Source organism: Aethalodelphis obliquidens, unplaced genomic scaffold (genome assembly GCF_003676395.1).
Source record: "Aethalodelphis obliquidens isolate GAN/ISIS:26980383/991018 unplaced genomic scaffold, ASM367639v1 scaffold23, whole genome shotgun sequence".
Classification (NCBI taxonomy): Eukaryota; Metazoa; Chordata; class Mammalia; order Artiodactyla; family Delphinidae; genus Aethalodelphis; species Aethalodelphis obliquidens.
The window spans coordinates 20,542,424-20,564,184 of record NW_020837967.1 but is presented as its reverse complement, the minus strand read 5'-3'; the positions used below and the strand labels follow the sequence as shown (position 1 = coordinate 20,564,184).

Genomic DNA, 21,761 nt, shown 5'->3' with positions numbered 1-21,761 from the left:
AATTCCCAGGGTGGTGGGATTTTGCATCACAACCCCACACTGAGTGGACAATCTGAGCTAAAATACACCAAATGATGAATACTTTCATATGCCTTTGTGTGTGTGTGTGTGTGGTACGCGGGCCTCTCACTGTTGTGGCCTCTCCCATTGCGGAGCACAGGCTCCGGACGCGCGGGCTCAGCGGCCATGGCTCACGGGCCCAGCCGCTCCGCGGCATGTGGGATCTTTCCGGACCGGGGCACGAACCCGTGTCCCCTGCCTGCATCGGCAGGCAGACTCTCAACCACTGCGCCACCAGGGAAGCCCATATGCCTTTTCTTTTGACATCAGTCTTACATGTCTTCGGTCTCAACAAATCTCTAAAAACTATTTTTTTTTACTACAGATTTTTTTCTCGCGTATATTTTCTTTGAATTTCACTACAAATGTTTTCTTTGAATCCAAGAAGAACTACGATGTAAAGGATTTAAGAAATAACAGAATTAAGAATTTTAGCAAAGATGATTAAACTTTTACTTTAGATATACCTCCCATGTGAATACCATTCACAGTGTTTTCCTGTTAAAATATTACCGTAATCCAGGTTTGAAAACAGCTTTACCAGGTCTGTATTTTCCATGCATCTTACTTGATAAAGAATAATGCAGAAAATTGTTTATAGCAAGAAAAAAGAAAGGATCAATCATGATCTGTAACAGGCTTATGAAAGAATAAGGAATCTTCATTTTCTTTCTTTGTTTCCAGGTTTAGGAACTTCCCATTCAGGATTACTTGTGGTCAATAAATTCATTTTATGCCATTGCAGTTTAAGTATACACAGAGTAACTCCTTGTAATAAATATCACAGTAGAAATCATTATTTTATGGAGTTATAAATCAGGAAAAAAACCCTGAAATCTGCAAATACTACGTAATTGTTACAAATTAAACATATGTATTCCTCTGTTTTAAATTAGATGCTTATGATTCACTGATAATGAAATGGCCCGTTTGAAAAAACCTTCCTGGAAATGTGTAAGTGTGTAGGTTTGTATTAGAACAGCTTCCCAAAGCGTCTTCCAAAGAGTGTTAATCCTTTGAGGCAAGCCCTTAAAAGGGAGCCCTATAGTCACTGCTGAGAATCATATCCTCCCCTGGGACATTCAGGTGCCTGTTCCACTTTAAAGGTGCTGAGAAGTTCTGCAGTAAGGAAACCTTCTAGCCCAGTGTTTCTCGTATTTATTTGAGCCTTTGAAACTTTCTATCCAGTAACACCTATTCCCAGTTTATAATCTGGGATATTGTGCTAAAATAGTATGTTTGCCTTTTTATATTCTAAATTGATTATCATTCCGTTCATCCTGAGTATTTAAAAGATATGCCAAGCTGTAGTCTAGTAAACTCACTTCTTGGGTCAAAAAAGTAAATATTTAAATGAAAGGTAAATGTTTATAACAGATTTTTATTAATTAACATGTATTGATTGCCCTCTGTGTTATAATTCCATCACTGGGTGTTTTGTGTGTGTTATCTCATTTAATTTTCACAACTACCAACAATCCTATGAGTCAGGTATTTCTCCTGTTTTATGGATGAGGAAACTGAGACTCAGAGAAATCAAATGAGTTACCCAAAGTCTCACATAATGAAGAACAGAAACCAGGATTCGAACCAGGCCTCAACAAAAAGCCCACGTTCTAGCAGGTCTGCAAAAATTGGATAAAAACTAATGAATAACAGATGAGATTTTTCAACAAAGCCATGAAAGACAGAATGGGATGTCTAAGCTGAGATATTAGAACATTTTTCATTAGAATCCTTTTATCTAGAAGCTAATAAATCCTTTGACTAGTTTTCAAGAAAAATTCAGCCACCCAATTTGATAGGAAAAGGTCTACCTAAGGCCAGACAGAAATGAATTGACATGGTGGTAATGGTGTTAGCATCTGTAGGTGACCGGGCACTCATTCCTTTTTCAGTATTAAAAGTGTTATATCCAGACCAGAGATCATCTAAGGTCATCAATAACTAAGGATAATCTTGGAACAAAAACTGGACACCAGTGTTGTTCAAAGTGGAGGGTAAAAATGGCAGTGTGGTCTTAGCCACAAATGTGTTTTTGTGAAAAGATGTCAATCCATTTTACCAGCAAATAATCTTTAGAAGTCAAGGAAGTAAATGGTTTGTATTCGTTTATCTCTGAGGTCTATAGTAGAAGAAACCTAATAGCTTTCTTATCTCACCCTTGAATGCCCTTAAACACATCAAATTTTATTGCATTCTGTTTTGTTATAAAATGCTTTGATTTATTTACTTCTTCATTTTGTACTTCTAAAAGAATACTCTTAATGGGTTGTAGTAAAATTCCAACTGTAAAAGTAGTCCTAACTATTAGAAAGCATCACAAATTGCCGGGATTAATTATCCCAGTCCTGATATTTTTTAAAAAGTAGTTTTCAAGTGACTTTTTATTTTAACAAAGTATTCAAGGTTGTATTCAGAAGTTTACTTCTGATTTGTAAGTAGTAACATCATTTTCATATAATAGCTTTAATAATGTAAAATATTTAGATACCGATAAGATTTGTAAAAATTCACAAAGTCTCTCTAGTAGGATAATAAAAAAAAAAAACAGTGGCTCAACAAAGCCTCTTTAGAATCAATGCCCAGAGATCTGGCTTTTGGTTCTAGTTAAGAACATATGTCTCTTATCAGTATGAAATTGTCACACCTTTAGGGTATCCTCATCTTGTGCTGAATAATAAAAGACCAACATTATACAGGCCTCCCCACAACATAGTAAGCTCCCCATCACTGGAAGTGTGCAAACAAGGGCACACTCTTTTTCACCACTTTTAATTACACCCCTTCTATATGCCTGGTACTAAACTAGAGTCTGATCATATCGAGATGAAAATGTACAATCCCCATTCCATAAGAAACTTAAAATTTAGCAACATTATAGGTTGAGTCATGGGTGAGTAGCAAAGAAGGAGACAAAGAATAAAGAGAACATTTCTGCCTGACCTGGCCTGTGGGCTTGGAGGGTGTATTGCAGGAGGACCCCTTGTCCTGAGTTTTGACGCATGAGTAGGAGTTCTGCAAGTAGAAAAAGCAGGAAAAGACTGTAAAAGTTTCTAAAGAAGAGAGAAGAGCATGTGCAAAGCCCCAGAGGTCTGACAGAAAATTGCACATTTGGAATTATAAAGGAATTCATCCTGGCTGGGGCATAAGGATGTATAGGCTTAATAATTAGGCACACCCTAATTATTATCCCAGTTTCTCCAATGATCAGCAGTGATACCTTGGGCAAGTCACACTGAGATGGGAGAATACCTGTTTGTAGGAATGTTTGGAGCAATGCAATGATATGGTATATGTAAAGCCACCAGGGCAGTACCTGGCTTGCAGCTCATTCGGTAAGGGCTAGTGAAATGAGGATTTATGATAAAAATGATGGTTTATTATGAGTTCATATTATTACTGGTTCATAATAACACCAGTTTAGTTGCTGGTTTGATTCTCATAGTGTAGTGGCTGTGAGTTCCAGGTTCTGGAGTTGGCTTGTAGCGATTTCAGTTCCAAATCTAGAGTTTATTTGCTCGGCACCTGGAGCAAGGCACTTAATCTCCCTACTCCTCAGATTGCTGCTGGACTGTAAAATGTCAGCGTTCACTGTACACCTCGTGGTGTGGATGTTGTGATTACATGAGACATTGCACATAAAGCTTAGTACAGGGCATGAGAGCCTAAGTAATATAATTACATGTCTTAGCTATTATTTTTACTTCCTTGTTTATATTATCATTGGATTTACTTTTCTCCAGGTTTTTAAAAAGCTGTTTTCAAACTATAAAAATAGTAAGAACAGTTTTAAAACTTTGGAAGAGAAAGAAAGATGGAAAAAATAATCCATACACTCACAACCTTAACTGCAGCATATTATCCTGGTATATTTTCTTACAAGACACCCTCACTCCTGTACAGTAATTTTTCCACTGGTAGCCTTTTAAAACCATAGGTGAAACCATGGCACATATAACTTTGCAACCTTTTTTCTTTTTTGACCATAGTTACATTAGAGGCATTTTCCACATGGCATAGGCTTCACCGATGTAACTAACTTCAATGATGACCTAAATGTCCATCAAACAGAATCATCACAGTTTTCTAAATCAATCTCTTCTCGTATATTTAGGTTGTTTTTAATTTAGCACATAAAGAAGGTGGCGGGAAAAGAGTTGATAGGAGGATAAATGAAGAGAGGGAACCACAATGTGTAGGGACTCACATTGCCTGGGCCCCAAAGTCTCAGCTTTGGGGTAGAAGCAGAAAAAGGGACAGCAGTCTAGGGTGGGGATTTGCAGGGATGACTTAAAAAGATTTCTATGCTGTGTATAAGGTTCCTCCCATGTAATAAACTTAGTGTCTTGTGATTTTTTTTTTTTTTTTTTTAGTCTTCTCTGGGCCTCCGATTTGCAGTTCCACGACTTGAGAAAACAAACATAAGCATTAACTTCGATCTCCAAATCAGAAGGTTAGACCTTTACATGCCTGAAATACCATCAGCATTCAGTAGTAAAGAGAATCCATGGTGAAATGAATGCCCTCATCAAGCTCCTTCACCTTAAACTTTCTTCTGAAATTAGAACCCAGACGTTCACAGACCATTTTACCTTTGTTTCTCAGTTATTAGTTATTTCTGTTTTTTTGCTTTTTCTTTTCTATTTTGTGTGTGTGTGTGTGTGTGTGTGTGTGTGTGTGTGTGTGGCTTTTGAAGAAGAGATCCATTCTGCAGGCCAAGGCGTGACAGTAAAATTTTGTCCTGAGCACGCTCCCACCCCACCTGCTCCTCCGTCTTTCCTCTTTCTGATGCACATGGCTTTTCCCACCCCACACCGGTACCCCTACCACATCCTGCCATTCTCTCTGCTGGGGGTCAGCTAATCCCTGAGAACATAATTTCTCCAAAAGAAGCATAGATTTTGAGCTTGCAATCTTGTAATCTAACTTTTCAAGGATGAGTGAGTCTCTGATGGTTTAATTGTGAGCAGCAAGGCAGGACGCAGGTAAGATCATATATTCAGAAGGCAGGGCCTTCTCTGGCAACTCTAAGCCAAACCCTGAAGGGAGCTGCCCCTTTTGTCTAAGGCTGACTCTGCCCCACGATTCAAGTGGGACTTTACCTCGTCTCTGTCTATTCTGTTTGCTCCTTCATGGCTGAAAATAATATTTCGTGAGTTAAAAGACCTACAGAGAGCAATGTGTCATGAGGGCCAGGGATTCCCAAGTGTGGACTTAAACCCTTTAGCCAGTAAGGGAATCAATGTAATGGCTCTAGACCTGGATGAAAAGAAAAGGATACTGAATGGAATATATCAGAGTTCATGAAAAATTCCTTTCAGATACATGTAAATGTGTGTCATAAGACATCCTGTAGGATGTATATAAATATATATGTGTGCGTGTATACATATACACGCACACATATGTATTTGTGGGCTGCAATTTTAAACGTGTGAAAAACACTGATATAGACAGCACATGCCCAGCGTGTTCAACCCTTGTTCTAATATAACAATGTCTCTGAAGTCAGTACCTACAATTTGGTTCTCAAATACTGGTGTGCAAGAGGACTAATCTCTAAACTTACCTCCTGTCCTGCAAGAAGGGAAGTCATTAGAGCGTGATGACTTTTAGAGAAATTACTTTACAGAGTGGATTACTTTCTAATAGCTACTTCAGTTAGAGGTTTACCAGTTTTTTTTAAAAAAGTATATTATCCTGGACTTCCCTGGTGGCGCAGTGCATAAGAATCCGCCTGCCAATGCAGGGGACGCAGGTGCCATCCCTGGTCCATGAAGAGCCCACGTGCCGCAGAACAACTGCGCCCGTGCACCACAACTCCTGAGCCTGCGCTCTGGAGCCCATGAGCCACAACTACTGAAGCCCGTGTACCTAGAGCCCGTGCTCTGCAACAAGAGAAGCCACTGCAATGAGAAGCCCGCGCACGGCAACAAAGAGCAGCCCCCGCTCACCGCAACTAGAGAAAGCCCACAGGCAGCAATGAAGACCCAACGCAGCCAAAAATAAATAAATAAAAATTTTTTAAATCTTAAAAAAAAAATATATATATATATATAATCTCTATAAGAATGTAGTAGATTTTTAAAATCTGCAACCTGTGTCACAAACCATATCCTCTCAACTTTGTGATAGATTTCTAGGAAGGAAGGTTTTCTAACTTAGGTGTTCTGACCTTAGTCAGTTCTTTTTCGAATTTAACTTAAATATTTTCTGCTGAATCTTAGAGATTTTAAAAATTTTACCCAAATTAGTGATGGGATACAGATGGAATGAATTCATCTATCATACCCCTTCATTTTACCAAAAGCGTATTAAATCATTTCTTTGTATCTATATAAATGTACATTTTCCAAAAGGTTCAGGTAGTCCAAAGTATTTTCATTTGGAAAATCTCCTGTTTATATTTCTAAGTTTTCAGAAAAGAAAAAGAGAAAAAGAAAAAGCACTCCATAGGGAAGGACCGTCATCTCTCCAGACACTTCAGTAACCTGAAGTTTCTGTTTTTCACCATCATTGTCTGTAACACTGATCCTGCAGTAGCGTGAAGCTTTGCATCACTTCAGAAAAAGATATCTATCTCATAAAAGTTGCAGCCTTTAGACAGAAAGTCTGGTACAAGGATGCAAAGCAAATTCCTGATGTTTGCTTCTTACCCTTAATTGCAGTTTCGAATAATAGAATGGATGTAACTAGTAGCTGAATCAAGGAGCAAAGGACACTAAATAATGTTGTAAATGCCTTCCCCAAAACCATCCTGTAGATCATCATTCAAATAATGAATTTAGAGAGGAAGTGCTGAATTTGATGGAAAATAGAAATGGTCGCCTTTTAAACATCCCTCTTCATCTAAAATGGTCCATGATTATATTCCATCCTCAGACACTAAAGAAACTCATGACTATTTTAACATTATCCTGAAAAATACAAAAATGCAGAAATGTAGAAAGAACTGGAGAGGCAACAGTAACATACTAAACATCAAATTCCCAAAACATAAAAGTTTTGAGAATACTTTTAATATTCAAATATAGTGGTGAGCATTTATCTGCACGCTTTGCTGGCGGGCTCCAAAGATGTACATAAGTGTTTAATGGATGGTTTGTATTCAGTTTAAATGTGCTTAAACCAAAAATAAATTAAACCAAATGCTCTCAAGTCTGAACTCAAGCTTTTGAGCACACTGACCACCGGTACCCGCATTTAATATCCTTTTCCACAAATAGAACGCAAAAGAGAAAATTAATAAACCTAAAGTATTTTGTGTCACCAAATGTTTGCATTAACTGGTCTCTCCACGCCCCGGCTCTATGTGACATGTAAACATCTTCCTCCCTGCTTAGAGCTGGTCTCAGTTTGCGATTCCCATGTACAAACAGATCTTTGTGATCATCCTTGAAGCTGCTTCCTCAGTAATGGTGAAATGAACATTGTATTGTTTTGCTGACATTCCAGAGACCGCAGAAAGCATAGAGGGAATGTTAGAAAATAGAAAATAGGAAACAATAAGGAGAAAGAAAATAGCATCGGAGTAATAAGTGAAAAACATGTTTATCCTTGGTACACGACATAAGCTGTAGTCATGGAGAGGAAATTCATCATTTCTTGAGAAGAACTAGCACCGACAGTATAAATAGCTCAGCATCCAGGGCAGTGATGAACTGTTTGTTTGAATGGAGCAGTGGTATTAGTGAGGGAGGTTTTCCTTCCAGGAAAGAGGTGAAAGATGCATCTAAGCTATATATCCAGCCTGGTGTCTTTTCTTACCAGGAGAGTTTGCTGACACCACTGGTTGCAGTACCAAGTGCCCCGGCAAAGCCTGTATGACAGAGGGTGATTTTAATTAGCCTTGGATTCTGCCACTGCTTTTGTGACTTTTCAGAACAGCCTCTATAAGCCTCGTATTAGACTCCTGTCCCAAGACGATTTCGATGCTTGACATCTATTTATATTTTCAGGATGTTGTCATGAAAATTGTATTATTTAAACCACTTGGAAGCAAAATGCAATAGAATTATAGGATAACTTAAACAAAACTTTTTTTCTATAATTCTAATTTCCACTGTTGCAAAGCAGTAGTGACCTAGAAACTAGAACAAGGTCTGTGTAAAAATGTGGAACAATTAGACTTAAGCTTCCAAACTAAAGAGTTCCCTGTAATGCACTTGGAACCATGAAGTCTGTAACAAGGGGAATTACTTAATGACTTCTTAGTAGTTAGTAAGTCAGAATCCAGCTTTTAAAAGAAAAAAAAAAACTTTTTAGTTGACTGATCCTCCCCAGATGTGATAATAATAAAGTGGCCTGGAAACTGGGGTTCAAACTTTGGTGAACAAGTCCCTCTAGTCTCATCACAAGCTTAGCAGTGATACCCCTTTGCAGGAAATGAGCCTGACATTTGCCTGTTTATGTCTTTTATGTGTGTTTGCCGTTTAAGTTGCCTTATCAGTATATACAATCGAACAGCACTTTTCAAAAGCATTGTGGGAACAATTCTGTCTCCTCCTGCTTTGAAAGCAGACCTTTATCATATCTTTTCCAGCTCCCACATTTGGAAAGCTTCAAAAGCTAGTCGGGACATGGCCCCTTACCATCATCAGTGTGAGAGCTTGTCCATTGCATCTGCATGAGATCTGATGATGAAAAAAGAGGAGGCTTTCTCTCCTTAATGAGACCTGAATATAAACATGACCTGTTAGTGGTGGTGTCATATCCCAGTCTGCTAAAAGCTGTGTTATCCTTTGGAATATTAGGGTGATTTCGATGACAGCCCAGTAAGACAATGAGTGCAAATGACAGCTGCATCCAAAGCCCAGCGACTGGTCCAGCCTCTTGTCACGTGATGTTTTATTTTCCTTACAGCACTGGGTGCTTAATACATGCATTTTTAAAGTGAAATTTTATATCTAATTATATTTGAGAGAAAGAAACAGCAAACTTAAAAATAATTTTGCCACTGTTCAAAGAAATATTATTAAACATGCCCCTTCTATCTTGAGATTCTTGAGGTGCCTGATGAACCTATATGTTATCTCCTAACTGTGTTAATCTCTTCCTGGGGTCTTACTTCTTCTCTCCACTGGCCATACTTCTAATTCACTCCTCACTCCTCACCCCTCATCCTGGTCAGCCAGTGAGCATGCAGTAAAGTACACTTATTTTAATATTACTTAAGAAATAAACCATAAGGAAGGTAAGTTTGCTGCCAGAACAATGTATGGTATGATGCATTCTAGAGCCAACCACAAACACTTCTTCCATTATGCGCTGCTCTTGGATTATTCATGCCAGTTCTCCTTTTATTAGGATGGAAAATCAGGAGTTGACTGTGCTGTCCTTTCCCATTGGATGGGCAATGAGCTTGCTGCACAGAGAAGTTAAGGAATGTGTCCCTTGTAGAAGCTGGACAAGAACTCAGCTTACTGCCTTTTGGGCTTAGTCACTGCAGCAAAGACATGTTGGCTTCTCTAGAAATATGTTATGTTTTCAGATAAGGTGTCTCCTCATGGAAAGTTATTACATTTCTTTTGCTCACAGAGGATCCTAACATTTCCATTTACAAATGGTTACAATTTTGTAGAATGGATATACTTTTGTTTTCCAAATGATCATATTGGTAATGCATGTTGCTCCTCTGATATATAGAAGGTTTTTTATGATCGTCTATGGTAGTAACATGTCTGAGAAAATAAATTTAAATCATATGTCAACTGTGTTTTAGTTCCAACAAGGACAACCCAGACAGCAATTTTGTGAGCCTGCAAATCAACATCACTGCTGTAGCTCAAGTAGAAATAAGAGGGTAAGTAATAAACAAGGCATTACAGTAATTCTACTTTAATAATAGCTTTCTGTATAGGAGTTATGATAAAATACTAGTAAAAACTACATGGAATGTTCCTAATGTAGTAGAGATCACAGTTCCCTTTGGTTATAAAGTTTCATTCTTTTCAACCCATCATTAGCTTTCCACTGGTAAGTAGAGTCAACCCTGTATGATAATGCTAAGGCTATCAAAACAGGAGATCACTTTATTCTCCAAACTGACAGTTCAGTAATCAAACTATAAAAAAACTAGCGATAAGAAGCCAGATAAAATAGGCAACCATGTGATTGCCCAAAAGTCTCACTTCCCCCCGAAATTATTTTCACATAATGAAAATTCAGCCTCACCATACCGCAGCTTGAGTTTCAGAAATGGCTAAGTCTTAGATGTGAGGTTTGATGGGCTCTACACTTTGTGTCTTTTTCCTTCTGTCCTATTCTTTGAAGAAGTTGCCAATAAGCAATCAATTGAGAGACAGGAAGAATGTGGTCAAGTAAAAGGCTGGGAATAAATACCATCTGGGAAATCTGTGCCAGGAGGGAAGAAAGAAATTGGAAATGGACTGCATGTAGTTCTTATCTTGCACCAAGTGTGGACTTCATTGATTTTATTCTAATTCTTGTTTCATCAGAACAGTTAAGGACTTGGCTACAAATGTCAACTGGTATTTTAGGCTGAATTGTCCCTGGGGCTCCAGAAATCCCAGTTCCCTTTCCTTTTCTGTAGGTCCTGAGTCCTGGTGGTTCACGCTCCTCTGTGATGCCAGCTGTAGATTTCTGCACTCAGAGCCATTGTCATTGTGCATTGTCTTAACTGCTGCCCCGTGTACTCAATGGCGGCGGGGTGGGGGCCCCCCCGCATGCCATCCTGGCACCACTGAGTTTCCACCTAGTGGGCTAGGGAATAATAATAATGCCTAACATTTATGATCTCTTCCTGTGCTACACCAGCATGTTAGCATCTCTTAATAAGTGATCGCACCCTCGCTGTACAAGTGAGAAAATTGTGGTGCGAGGTGTTGAAGGCTACACAGCTAGGAACTGGGGAGCTAGAATGTAAATACAGGCAACTTGTCTCCAGCTACATGTTTATAAATGATCATGCTCTACAGCCTATGAGAGAGAGGCTTTTGAACCTTGTCTACACAAATTTTGTGTGTACTTCTGTGGTTTCTTTTCATGCAGATGAATGTTTTTGACATTCGTTCACTTTAATGCCTGTGCCTACAGCTCATTTATTTGAATTGTGGAAGAATATAACATTGTAAAGCTATAAAGTAACTTATGTATCTATTCTACTTTTGATGAATACTGGGGGTTGTATTTTTTCTTTTTTACAAGCTTTCTTATACTATCTCCTGCTACACACGTGGCAGAATGTCAGAAGGGTATTATGTGCTTAGAGGTGGAATTTCAGGATCAGGAAGTATACACTATTTAACTTTACTAAATAATACCAAACTGTTTTCCAAAATAGTTCTACCAAATTACAGCCCCACAAGAAGTGGATGGAAGTTTCCATTGCTCCACATTATTAACTAACTTTCAAAATGGTCTAGTCTTTCATTTTGAGCCAATCTGATGGATAGGAAATAATATCCAACTGAAGGTTTAATTGGCTGTTCCTTGATTCCTAAATGAGATTAAGCAGTTTTATGTGTTTGTTAATTTTTTATTCATCCTATTTGGGGAAATTTCTGCTCGTTCTTTTGCACCTATTTCTACTAAGTGACTTGAATTTTTCTTATTAGTTCATAAGAATCCTTTCATATTCTAGAGTTGAGACACTAATCCTTTATCAGTCACGCATATTGCAAATGTCTTTTCACAGGGTTTGGGTTTTGTTTGTAAGGGATAAATCATATAAAGTAAAACTGACTGTTTTTTAGGTATCCAGTTTGAAGAGTTATGACACCACAAGAACATTCACTACAAAACAGTTCCAAAACCCCACATAGTTTCTTCATGTGCCTCGTAGTCAATCCTACCCTCACTCCCACGCTCTGGCAACCTTGATCTATTTTCTGTCGCTCTGTTTCCAGAAAATCATATAAATATACTCATACAGAACGTAACCTTTAGAATCTGGCTTCTTTCACTTAGCATAATGCATTTGAAAAAAATCCACGTTCTTACATGTATCAGTATTTTGGGTTTTGTGGGGTTTTTTTGTTTTTTTAATTGCTGAGAGGTATTCCAGTGTATGGACGTCCCATGCATAATTCATCCATTCACAAGTTGGTGAACATTGGGTTATTTCCCGTTTGGGGCTATTAATAATAAGTCTGCTACAGGAATTCACACACAGGTCTTTGTTGGGACATTTGTTTTCACAAATGGAGTTACTGAGTCGTATGGCAAGTGTATGTTTAGCTTTATAAGAAACTGCTGAGCTCTTTTTCAAAGGGGCTGTACCATTTCCATTTTGCATTCCCACCAGCAAAGCATGGGAGTCCCAGCTGAGCAGTGTGGTTGCCAGCATGTGCTTGAGATTTGTTTATTTGTTTTTAGCCATTTTGGTAAGTGTGTCAGTGAGAAGTAGCTCACTGAGGTTTTAATTAGCATTTTCTCATGACTAGTGATACTGAGCATCTTTTCACTGCTTATTTGCCATCCGTATCCCTTTTTTGGTAAAGTGTCTCTTAAAATTTTTATCCATTTATTACTGAGCTGTCTGTCCTATTATCAAGTTGTAAAAGTTCCTTACACACTCTGGATACAAAATCATTTATCAGATAAGAGTCCTGAAAATATTCTCTCCCAGTTTATGGTTTGGCTTGTTATTTTCTTAACAGTTATGTTCAAAGAGCAAACGTTTTTAATGTTGGTGAAATCCAACTTCTAAATATTTTATAGTTTGTGGTCTTTGTGTCCTGTCTAAATCTTTGCTTTATCTGGAGTCACAAGATTTTCTCCTATGTTTTCTTCTACAAGTTTCATAGTTTTACACTTTGGTCTATGATTAGTTTTAAGGTAATTTTTGTATCTGGTGTGAGGTAAGGGCCAAGGTTCATTTTCGCATGTGAATATCCACTTGTTTCTGTGCCATTTGTTCAAAAGACTATTCTTTCCCCATTGAATTACTTGGCACCTTTGTTGAAATATCAGCTGTTCACCTGTGAGAGTCTATTTCTGTACCTCCTGTTGTTTCATGGAGCTACATGTATGCATATACAACAAGTCCTGAAATGCAGTCTGTACTCTGAGATCTTGGTAAACCCCCTTACCAATTTAGTAGCATTTTGTGTGATGATTTTCTACAAAATTATCATGTCATCTGCAAATAAAGACAGTTTTACTTCTTTCTTTCTAATCTGTATGCTCAAAAGTTTAACCAGCTACAAAGCTACGGGGAACAGTCCCTGCAAGAGATCACTCTCACTTCTGACACAAACTACAGATTTGGGTGGTTCCCATCCACCCACAGGTTCAATAATTCACTTAGAAGGACACACCAAACTCTGAAAGCTATTATACTCATGGGTACAATTTATCACAGGGAGAAGATACAGATTACAATCAGCCAGGGGCAAAAGTGCATAAATTGGAGTCTGGGGAAGTACCAGACACAGGGCTCCCATTATTCTCTTCTGCAGAGGCGGGATGGATTACTTTCCTAGTATTGATGTGTAACAGTATGCTGCTACCAGGGAAGCTCACTCAAGCCTCAGTGTTCAGTTGTGGGTTTTGCCGGGGCGGGGGGGGGGGGGGGGGGGGGGGGGGGAGGGTGCGTTCCATAACATAGGTATGATTGATTGATTGACCACTTAATTGATCTCAGTCTCCAGGATGACTGAGATGATGTGACCAAACACCCCATCCTGAATCACTCTGTTGGTCTTTCTGGTGTGAGCCACTCCCACCCCCAAAAACCAAAGATACTCCTTCCTCTCGAGCATAAAATTTTGAGAGCATAGAGGTTACCTCTCAGAAGCTGAGGGCAAAGGCCAGACCTCTTTGAAGGCAAGGTTAAACTGCTTACTGCCTACTTTTGCCTTTTATTTCTTTTTCTTTTTCTTTCTTACTGCATAGACTACGACTGCCAGTGCGAGACTGAATAGAAGGGGTAAAAGTAAAAGGTAAAGCCTTGCCTCGTTGATAGACCCCAGCTTGATCTCAAGGAGAAAACATTCAGTCTTTTACCATTAAGTCTGATGTTAGCTGCAGCGTTTTTATAGATGCCTTTATTAAGTTGAGAATGTTCCCTTTTTCCCAGTTTTCTTAACAATTTCTGACACGAATGTGTATTCATTCAGTTTTGTCAAATGTGTTTACTGTGTCTATGAAGAGGATTAAATGATTTCCCCTTTTTGCCCATTGAAGTGGCGACTCGGTTAATTTTTGTTTCTGAATTTTAAACCAAAATTGCATTCTGGGCAAGAAGCACACTTAGTCATGATGATTAGCCTTTTTATATATTGTGGGATTCAATTTCCTAAAATTTTGGTAGTGACTTTTGCATACATGATGGGAAATATTGATCTGTAGTTTTCTTTTCTTACAATTTTGTTCTCATTTTGGTGTCAGGAGGATGCTAGCTCCTTAAAATTAGATGGAAGTATTCACCCATCTTCTCTATTTTCTGGAAGAGTTTGTGTAGAATTAGTATTATTTCTAACTTAAATATATGGTACAATTCACCAGTGAAGTCATCTGAGCCTGCAGTTTTGGGGTTTTTTTTTGGGGGGGGGTGCTTTTTGTTTTTGTAGGAAGGTTTTTAACAATTCCATTGCATTCTTAGATATAAGGCTATTCATATTATCTATTTCTACTTGAATGGGGTTTGGTAGTCTGTCTTTCAAGGAATCATCTTTCAAGATCATCTAAGTTGTTACATGTTTTGGCATAATTTTCTCTCATTTTCCTTTTAACATCTGTAGGACCTCTAGTGGTTTCCCCTCATCATTCCTGATATTGGCAACTTGTAACTTCTATTCCCTTTAATTTTCCTTAGTCAATCTGGCTGGTGTTCAGTGACCTTTTCAAAGAACCAGTTTTTGTTTCATTGATTTTTCTCTTTTTTTTCCTTTTCATTTGTTTGTTTGTTTGACTTTTGTTTTTGTTTTCTATTCCATTGGTTTCTACTTTTGTCATTATTATTTTTTTCCTTCTGTTCATTTTGGGTTGGATTTTCTCTTCTTATTCTAGTTCCTCTATGTAGAATTAGAGACTTTCCTCTTTTCTTACATAAGCATTTAGTGCTATAAATTTCCCTGTAATATTATTTTAGCAGCATAATGTTGGGTTTTCATTATAATAACTCAGCTCAAAATGTTTCCCAGTTTGCTTTGTAATGTCTTCTTTAACTCATGAGCTGACTCATAGGAAGTGACTTGTTTGATTTAGAGATATTTGGAGCTAATCTAGATGTTTCACTTTTGTGCATTTCTAATTTAATTCTGCTGTCCCTCTTGATGAGAAAAACACTATATAAAAAAATCAGAGAAGAAAATACAAGCATTATTTTTTTACCATCTTATTTTGATATCCTTTTAAAATTTACTATCTTATTTTGATATCTTTTTAAAATTTACAACTAGTGTATATGAAATTTTGTCTCTTTCTTTAAGCTTAGCTTATCTTTGTTTTGCTTACCAAAAATAAACTGAAACTGTTTCTTAATTCCAAAATAAATTTTAGTCCAAGTCACCTAAGTGCTTAATTTAACTGTATTTATTCTCACATATCCATTTTAAAAGATTAATATTTTTAATTATATTTCTGCCATCACTTATGACACCAGTGTTTCTAAGTAAAAAAAGAAGGAAACTTTCTATTTGTTTTACCAATGATCAAAACAGGTCATTAAAATTGGGTTTCTCATGTAGGTGCAGTTATTTTCATTGCTAGATTAATATCCAACAATTTTCCACAGTTTATTCTCTAAGATAAAGGGTTTTTTTTAACCATTTTGCAAAGTAAAGCTCTTTCCTCCAAGTACTCAGCAAAAATATTTGTTCCAATGTTTAATTCCTCAAAGAGAAAACAGCTAGTGCGTTGAAAACCTTCCATGTTCCGTCTTCAAGAAAATCTAATTCTCTTCTTGGCCAACAGTGTTTATTCCAACATATTTTAGCTAATAATTCTTTTCTAAAATTTACTGTTGTTTTTATAATTTTAAAAATAAACTCAAATGGATTTATTTCTTCGAATGGGGAAAAATAAAGTATTGCAAATTGTCCCATTTGTTTCAAAGCCAGATAATGTCAACACTGTCTTTAAGCAGATTTACACGTCATTTGTTGGTACAAAGGATTAATTTAGCACACACCTGCAGAGAAGTAAATTTGGCTACAAGAGGCAGCACACATAGTATTGAGCTCACAAACAGTAATAAAATTGTGTCCTCGATAAACAACAAGGTCCTACTGCATAGCACACAGAACTATATTCAATATAAACTGTAATGGAAAAGAGTATGAAAAAGTATATATATATATACACACACACACATATATGTGTAACTGAGTCACTTTGCTGTGCACCAGAAACTAACACAACATTGTAAATCAACTATACTTCAATAAAAAAAATTCTTAACAAAATAAAAATAAAATTGTATCCTTGGCAAAATAATCAGGACTGAGTAGGTTTGTGTTAAGACAGACTGCAATCATGGATAACCATGATTTACATAGATACTGTCTATAGCAGGTATAGCCAACCTACACATTATTGTTCTATACAATAAATGATAGTCTTTGCTATTTGGGACTAATAGGGATTGGAAATGGGATTATGCAAATAGGGCTCACACCACACAACCAAATCATTAGATTTGAACTCCCTGATAACATATAGACTTTAACTTGTAAAAAACCGAACTCCTTGCTTCCCCTTAAATCCCCTCGTCATGTCCAGTGTTACCACTGAGTAACTCGAGGGTCTCGAGGGTCTCCGTGGAATAACGCTCTGTCTAAGAATGTGAAGACCATTCAGTACGGGTTGTTAGGTTACTACACTGGCTGTACCTCTTAGGCTAATTAGTTCTTCACATTCTCTTTTTTTCTTCCTCACTCGCTATCTTCTTTCTTAATAACTTTGAAGACAATAAACATTTCACTTATATAGTTGGGAATATTTAGGGAGCCATTCTTTGTCTGTGGTTTACCTAGATTTGAAAAGATCTTAGAGGATATATAACTGATTTTTATGAACCATACTTTTTGAATTTTTCCCATGCCCTGTGATAGACTGTGTATTTCTTTATAGATTTCTATTTTATTTTGCTACACAAATGGGCCAGGAAGTTTCTTTAAGTTGTGTTTACTAAAACCACCGCAACCTAATGGCCCCCACAGAGCACTGTAAATTGGAAATAGAGCGAATAGTGCTTAGTAAACCTGAGCCCTCGTCTTCACGTGCAACCAACCCCCTACATTTTTGGTCATCAGTTTTATTTTCATGTATAAAATGAGGAAGTTTGAGCACATTGTCTCCACAGTACCTGCCAAGGTCTAAATTTAGGACTCTCTGGTCCTAGGAAATTTATGACCAGTGCTACAGGATTGATGACCATAGGAATAAACATTTTCAGAGAAAACGGGCTCAGCTTCTATTCTGTATTTTTTTTCTTCTCTATACCAAAATAAATAAAGTTTCCCTAGAGCCTCACAACGGATGTAGAGCATGGAACCAACTCTCTGTGGCTAAACTGAGAGCAAAGTAAAGCTTTGGGTGGTGAGGTTGTCAAGATCCTTTGGGAATGGAAGCCCAAGCTCTCTGGGCATCCCTCTGATGAAGTCACCCTGCCATCTTCTCTTCTCCTCACCACGTCCCCTATGACTGATCCAAACGTGGTTTAATCAAATCAAGTCAGAAAGGGGAGCGTGGCATAATCCCAAACTGATCTACACGTAGAAAACGGTAAAGCGTCAGTCCAGAAGGCCGTGCTCTGCACTTTTTAATTACTAGTGGTACATGTAGGATGAATGCAAAGGGCTTTACAATTTAGAAACATTTCTGTGGGTTGTCAGTTTAAAAAAATGGACGTCTCCCATCCACCCCAAGGAGAGAATGAAGCCAAATTGACTTTGACCAAAAGTATTTGACATGTTTTCCAATCATTTGTAGTGTACAACCCAGGGTTTTATCAAAATTTTCCAGATGAGGAAATAGAGACACACAGAATTTAAATTATTTGCCCTAGGGTCAGAATTTAACCCAATGCATTTTGCTTTCTGCTTTAGAAAGACATTACCCAAAAGATAACATCTGAAGTTGCTAAAGGCTGTGCTAATTACTGGGTACTCTTAAAAGGGCATTTAAGACTTCGGATTGCCAAGAGATGTTTTCTGCTGAAGTTAGCTGAAGGTCTGAGAATTCTTTTAAAGATACCTTTCACCTAAAAACTGCTAGAAAGCATTGTTTGGGGGGAATTATCCTTTTTAAGATTATATAACAATAACAATTTAGTTTGCAATCAATTTTTAATATGGAATGATGCCACGTGCTCCCTTTCTAGGTGTAAGTAGCAGGCAAAAATACCTATGTAACAAGTTGATATCCTACTTACATGATTCTACCATGTAACTCTCACATTCTCTCACTCTGTCTCACGCTTTCAGTTATCTATAAAATAACTCTAGAACTTGATCAGGCTTTATTTTGGCTCTGGGCCTGGCCTTGTGAGAGGTATGCCTGCGTTCATGGAAAGCCAGAGAAATCTAAGAAGGAGGGATATGCAAGTGGCCACTTTTCCACTCTGAAGTATTTAACTAGAAACGGTATTTCGTCACAACTGGACAATTAACACACCACACAGAAGTCTACATTTTTATCCACAAAAATGTCCCATTTCTTGATATGGCATAAAGCATGGATTATAGATCCTGTACACACACGCTTAACACAGGATCTATAGATAGATGTATGTATTTACGTATGTATATGTGAAATTATCCATCTCAGCTCAGGCATGCTCTCTGCTCTGCCCCCTAGTGCCCAAGAGAGGAGATGCTATAAAATAGTCAATCTGAGCTAGAGACCAGTTAATTAAGAGATGTTTCAGACCCTTACCTATTAGTGATTTTGCTGAACAAAACTTTCACTACTTTTTTCCTTGCGGGAAATATCTATTCAAATAAACTGACAGTCACTCTTTGCCGCCGCTGTTAATGTACTCCACACAAGTGAAGCGTTCTTTACATGTGCCAACACCAGCCATTGATGTCACATTCCATGTTTCAGGGTATCCCACCCTCCGCAGATCGTTCTGCCCATTCGTAACTGGGAACCGGAAGAGAAGCCCCGCAAGGAGGAGGGAGTTGGACCATTGGTGGAACATATTTATGAGGTAGCCGTTGTCTCTGTTGAAATTGCGTTCAGAGTTTGTTCTTATGCTCTTTAGTAATAATAAAAGACACCAATCTGAGGTCGGAGCTGTTTATATCCTGCCTAGATTTGTCCTCATTTGCTCTCATATTGCAGTGGGTGCTGGGAGTGTCCTGTTAAGTAACCACTCTACCGTCACTTGCTTTTTAGTGGCGAGAGCCATTATACAGTGAGAAACATTTTATCTTGCTCCTGTTCATTTTTAAATGCTCTTTATTTCCTCTCTTTTAATGTTTGGACAGCCTACTTCTAAAAATGACTAGCTCCCTAGACTTTCACTTCTTCCTACATTTTCAGCTATTTTTAAAACCCACCCACCTCTTAAACGAAAGGGTCACCAACCAGAAGTTACCAGACAGAGAAAACTGTATGGATTATTCACAATTGTACCCCCCAAAATGCATATATAATGTGGGTGGATGGTAGATAGGTAAGAATAATTTTACTGTTCATTCGACTAACCCCAATCAGACATGTATCTTATTCTGAGATTTAAAATAGTCCACTGATTTTTCAGAAGCAAACCACGAGCTCCTGATAAAGCCCTGATGATCTGATCCCACTTCAAGTGTTCAATTGTTTATAGGGAAGAGCTTTGTGAACACATTATATGAAACATTTAAATTTTTTTATAGTTAGAAACCAAGATATAGTAAAGGGTTAGTTTAATAGTTGTTCTTTTTTTTTCTTTAAATAAAGTAAATGCTATCAGTGGAGAACAGTTTTTCCTGTTCATCTTCAAGGGGCCAGGAATGGAAATCTGGTGAAAATGATGTTACAAGCCATTTTCTGTTTGCGGTTCCTTCTTGGTCAATGCTCCCTATCCCTTTCTTGTGTCATGCATGCCGCTGACCCAATAATTCTGTGACTTTCATCTCAAGCTACAAGGGACATGAATAGCATTCTCTAAGGATAACAATAAAGCCATTTCAAAACTGATGAGCTGTTTACATATATGGGGAAGAAGCATCAGCTCCTGTGCAGTGTCAACATGAAAGCCTGCCATCTGCCCAACCTGTGGTCCAGAATCAGAAGCCCTGTCCAAAGCTGGATCAAAGCTTTGGCTTAAGCTCTCTTGATAACAAAAGGATAACACAGTCCCCAAGGCCATTCAGATTAAGAACCTAGCTGGAAGAAAAATTATTGTCAAATAATTTATTAAACCTTGTGTGCACTAGTTTCTCCTTAAGAATGGTGAAATTTTAAAGTCTGAAAACATTCAAACTCAATCATTCTCAGGGCAGCCCTGTTTCTAATCTGAGCAAAATGGATCATAAAATTTTAGGGTAATAACCAGTAGTGCCAAAAGTAATCGTTGAACATTTCTTACAGGCTAATCTCTTGTCTCAAAATATACTTTTATCACAGGATGCCATGTTGCTTTGATAATGTGAATTAAACACACCACCTAATAAGCAAAACCAATAATAAATTGTTTTCTGGATCATTACAGCTGTCAGAACTGTGAAAAAAAAAGACAAAAGGTCCCAGCTAACTTTGAAGTGAATTTTTGAAAACCACAGTAAATTTAAATCCACTTAATGTTTTGTGTCCTGCAAGTATAGGATTCTTGTGTTCGAAATGTTCATCTCCTTATGCACTGTGGCCTTTCTTTCCTTGAGATTCGTTGATTAAAACAGAAGGGGCTCAGCTTTGAAATGCACACTTGAAGTGAACTGTGGTGAGCCCGGACCATCTCTGGTATTTGATGGATAGCCATTTTTCCAGAGGGTGAGAGAAAGTGCATCGCATATGGTTGCAATTGACGAATCAGTAGTCAGGAAAGGGGCAGATTTCGATGTAAAGAAAGAATAACCAAGTTTAGAAAGCAGATAATTAAAATGGCATTCCTAGCACTGTGATTAGATTAATGTATATGTAAGGTAAACTGCACAATTATCAGACATGGTGAATCTGGTCTTTGCAAAGGAACTCTACCCTTAGAGCTTCATAGATTGAATCGTCTTCTCTCAGCATCAGCTCATCTTTTGCTTTCAGAACTCCTCTTGCTTATAGAGACTCTGTCTTCCTGTTTTCATGGTCAAAGTCCATATTTTGGCTTTGACTTAAAGCCAAAATAAAGGCTTCTTTAGAAGAGGTCCAGAGTCTATGGAGTTTGACTTCGTCTTGCTGCCTTGTGCTGACCATTCCATGATGTGCTCCTTGCTTGTAGCTGCACAATATTGGACCGAGCACCATCAGTGATACCCTCCTGGAGGTGGGCTGGCCCTTCTCTGCCCGGGATGAATTTCTCCTCTACATTTTTCATATTCAAACTCTGGGACCTCTGCGATGTCAAACAAATCCTGATATCAACCCACAGGATATAAAGGTAAGAAGCCTTGTCTAACCAGCAGCTTGGCTCTAATTTTCATGGTAAGGAGAAAATACAAACAGTGGCTTACTAAAAATAAAAAGCAAAGTAATTATGTTACTTCAGTGATAACTGATCAGATCTTTGCTTTTACTGTTATAGGTAAAATACCAGATCTAACTTAAAATATCACTCCCAGAAAACTTCAGTTTCTCCTGGTTTTATT

General features: G+C 37.8%; 1 protein-coding gene across 3 annotated transcripts in view; it reads left to right on the top strand.

Annotated features, from left to right (window-relative positions):
* The window catches only part of ITGA8 (integrin subunit alpha 8), a 181,185-nt gene that overhangs the window by 112,386 nt on the left and 47,038 nt on the right, over positions 1-21,761 (top strand). For 2 of the 3 annotated variants that reach the window (XM_027121953.1, XM_027121955.1), the window contains exons 22-25: positions 4,437-4,516; positions 9,785-9,865; positions 19,078-19,183; positions 21,395-21,553. In XM_027121953.1, the coding sequence (XP_026977754.1) occupies positions 4,437-4,516; positions 9,785-9,865; positions 19,078-19,183; positions 21,395-21,553 (426 nt within the window). The remainder of the gene's footprint in view (positions 1-4,436; positions 4,517-9,784; positions 9,866-19,077; positions 19,184-21,394; positions 21,554-21,761) is intronic. The other variant, XM_027121954.1, reaches the window with a different exon arrangement.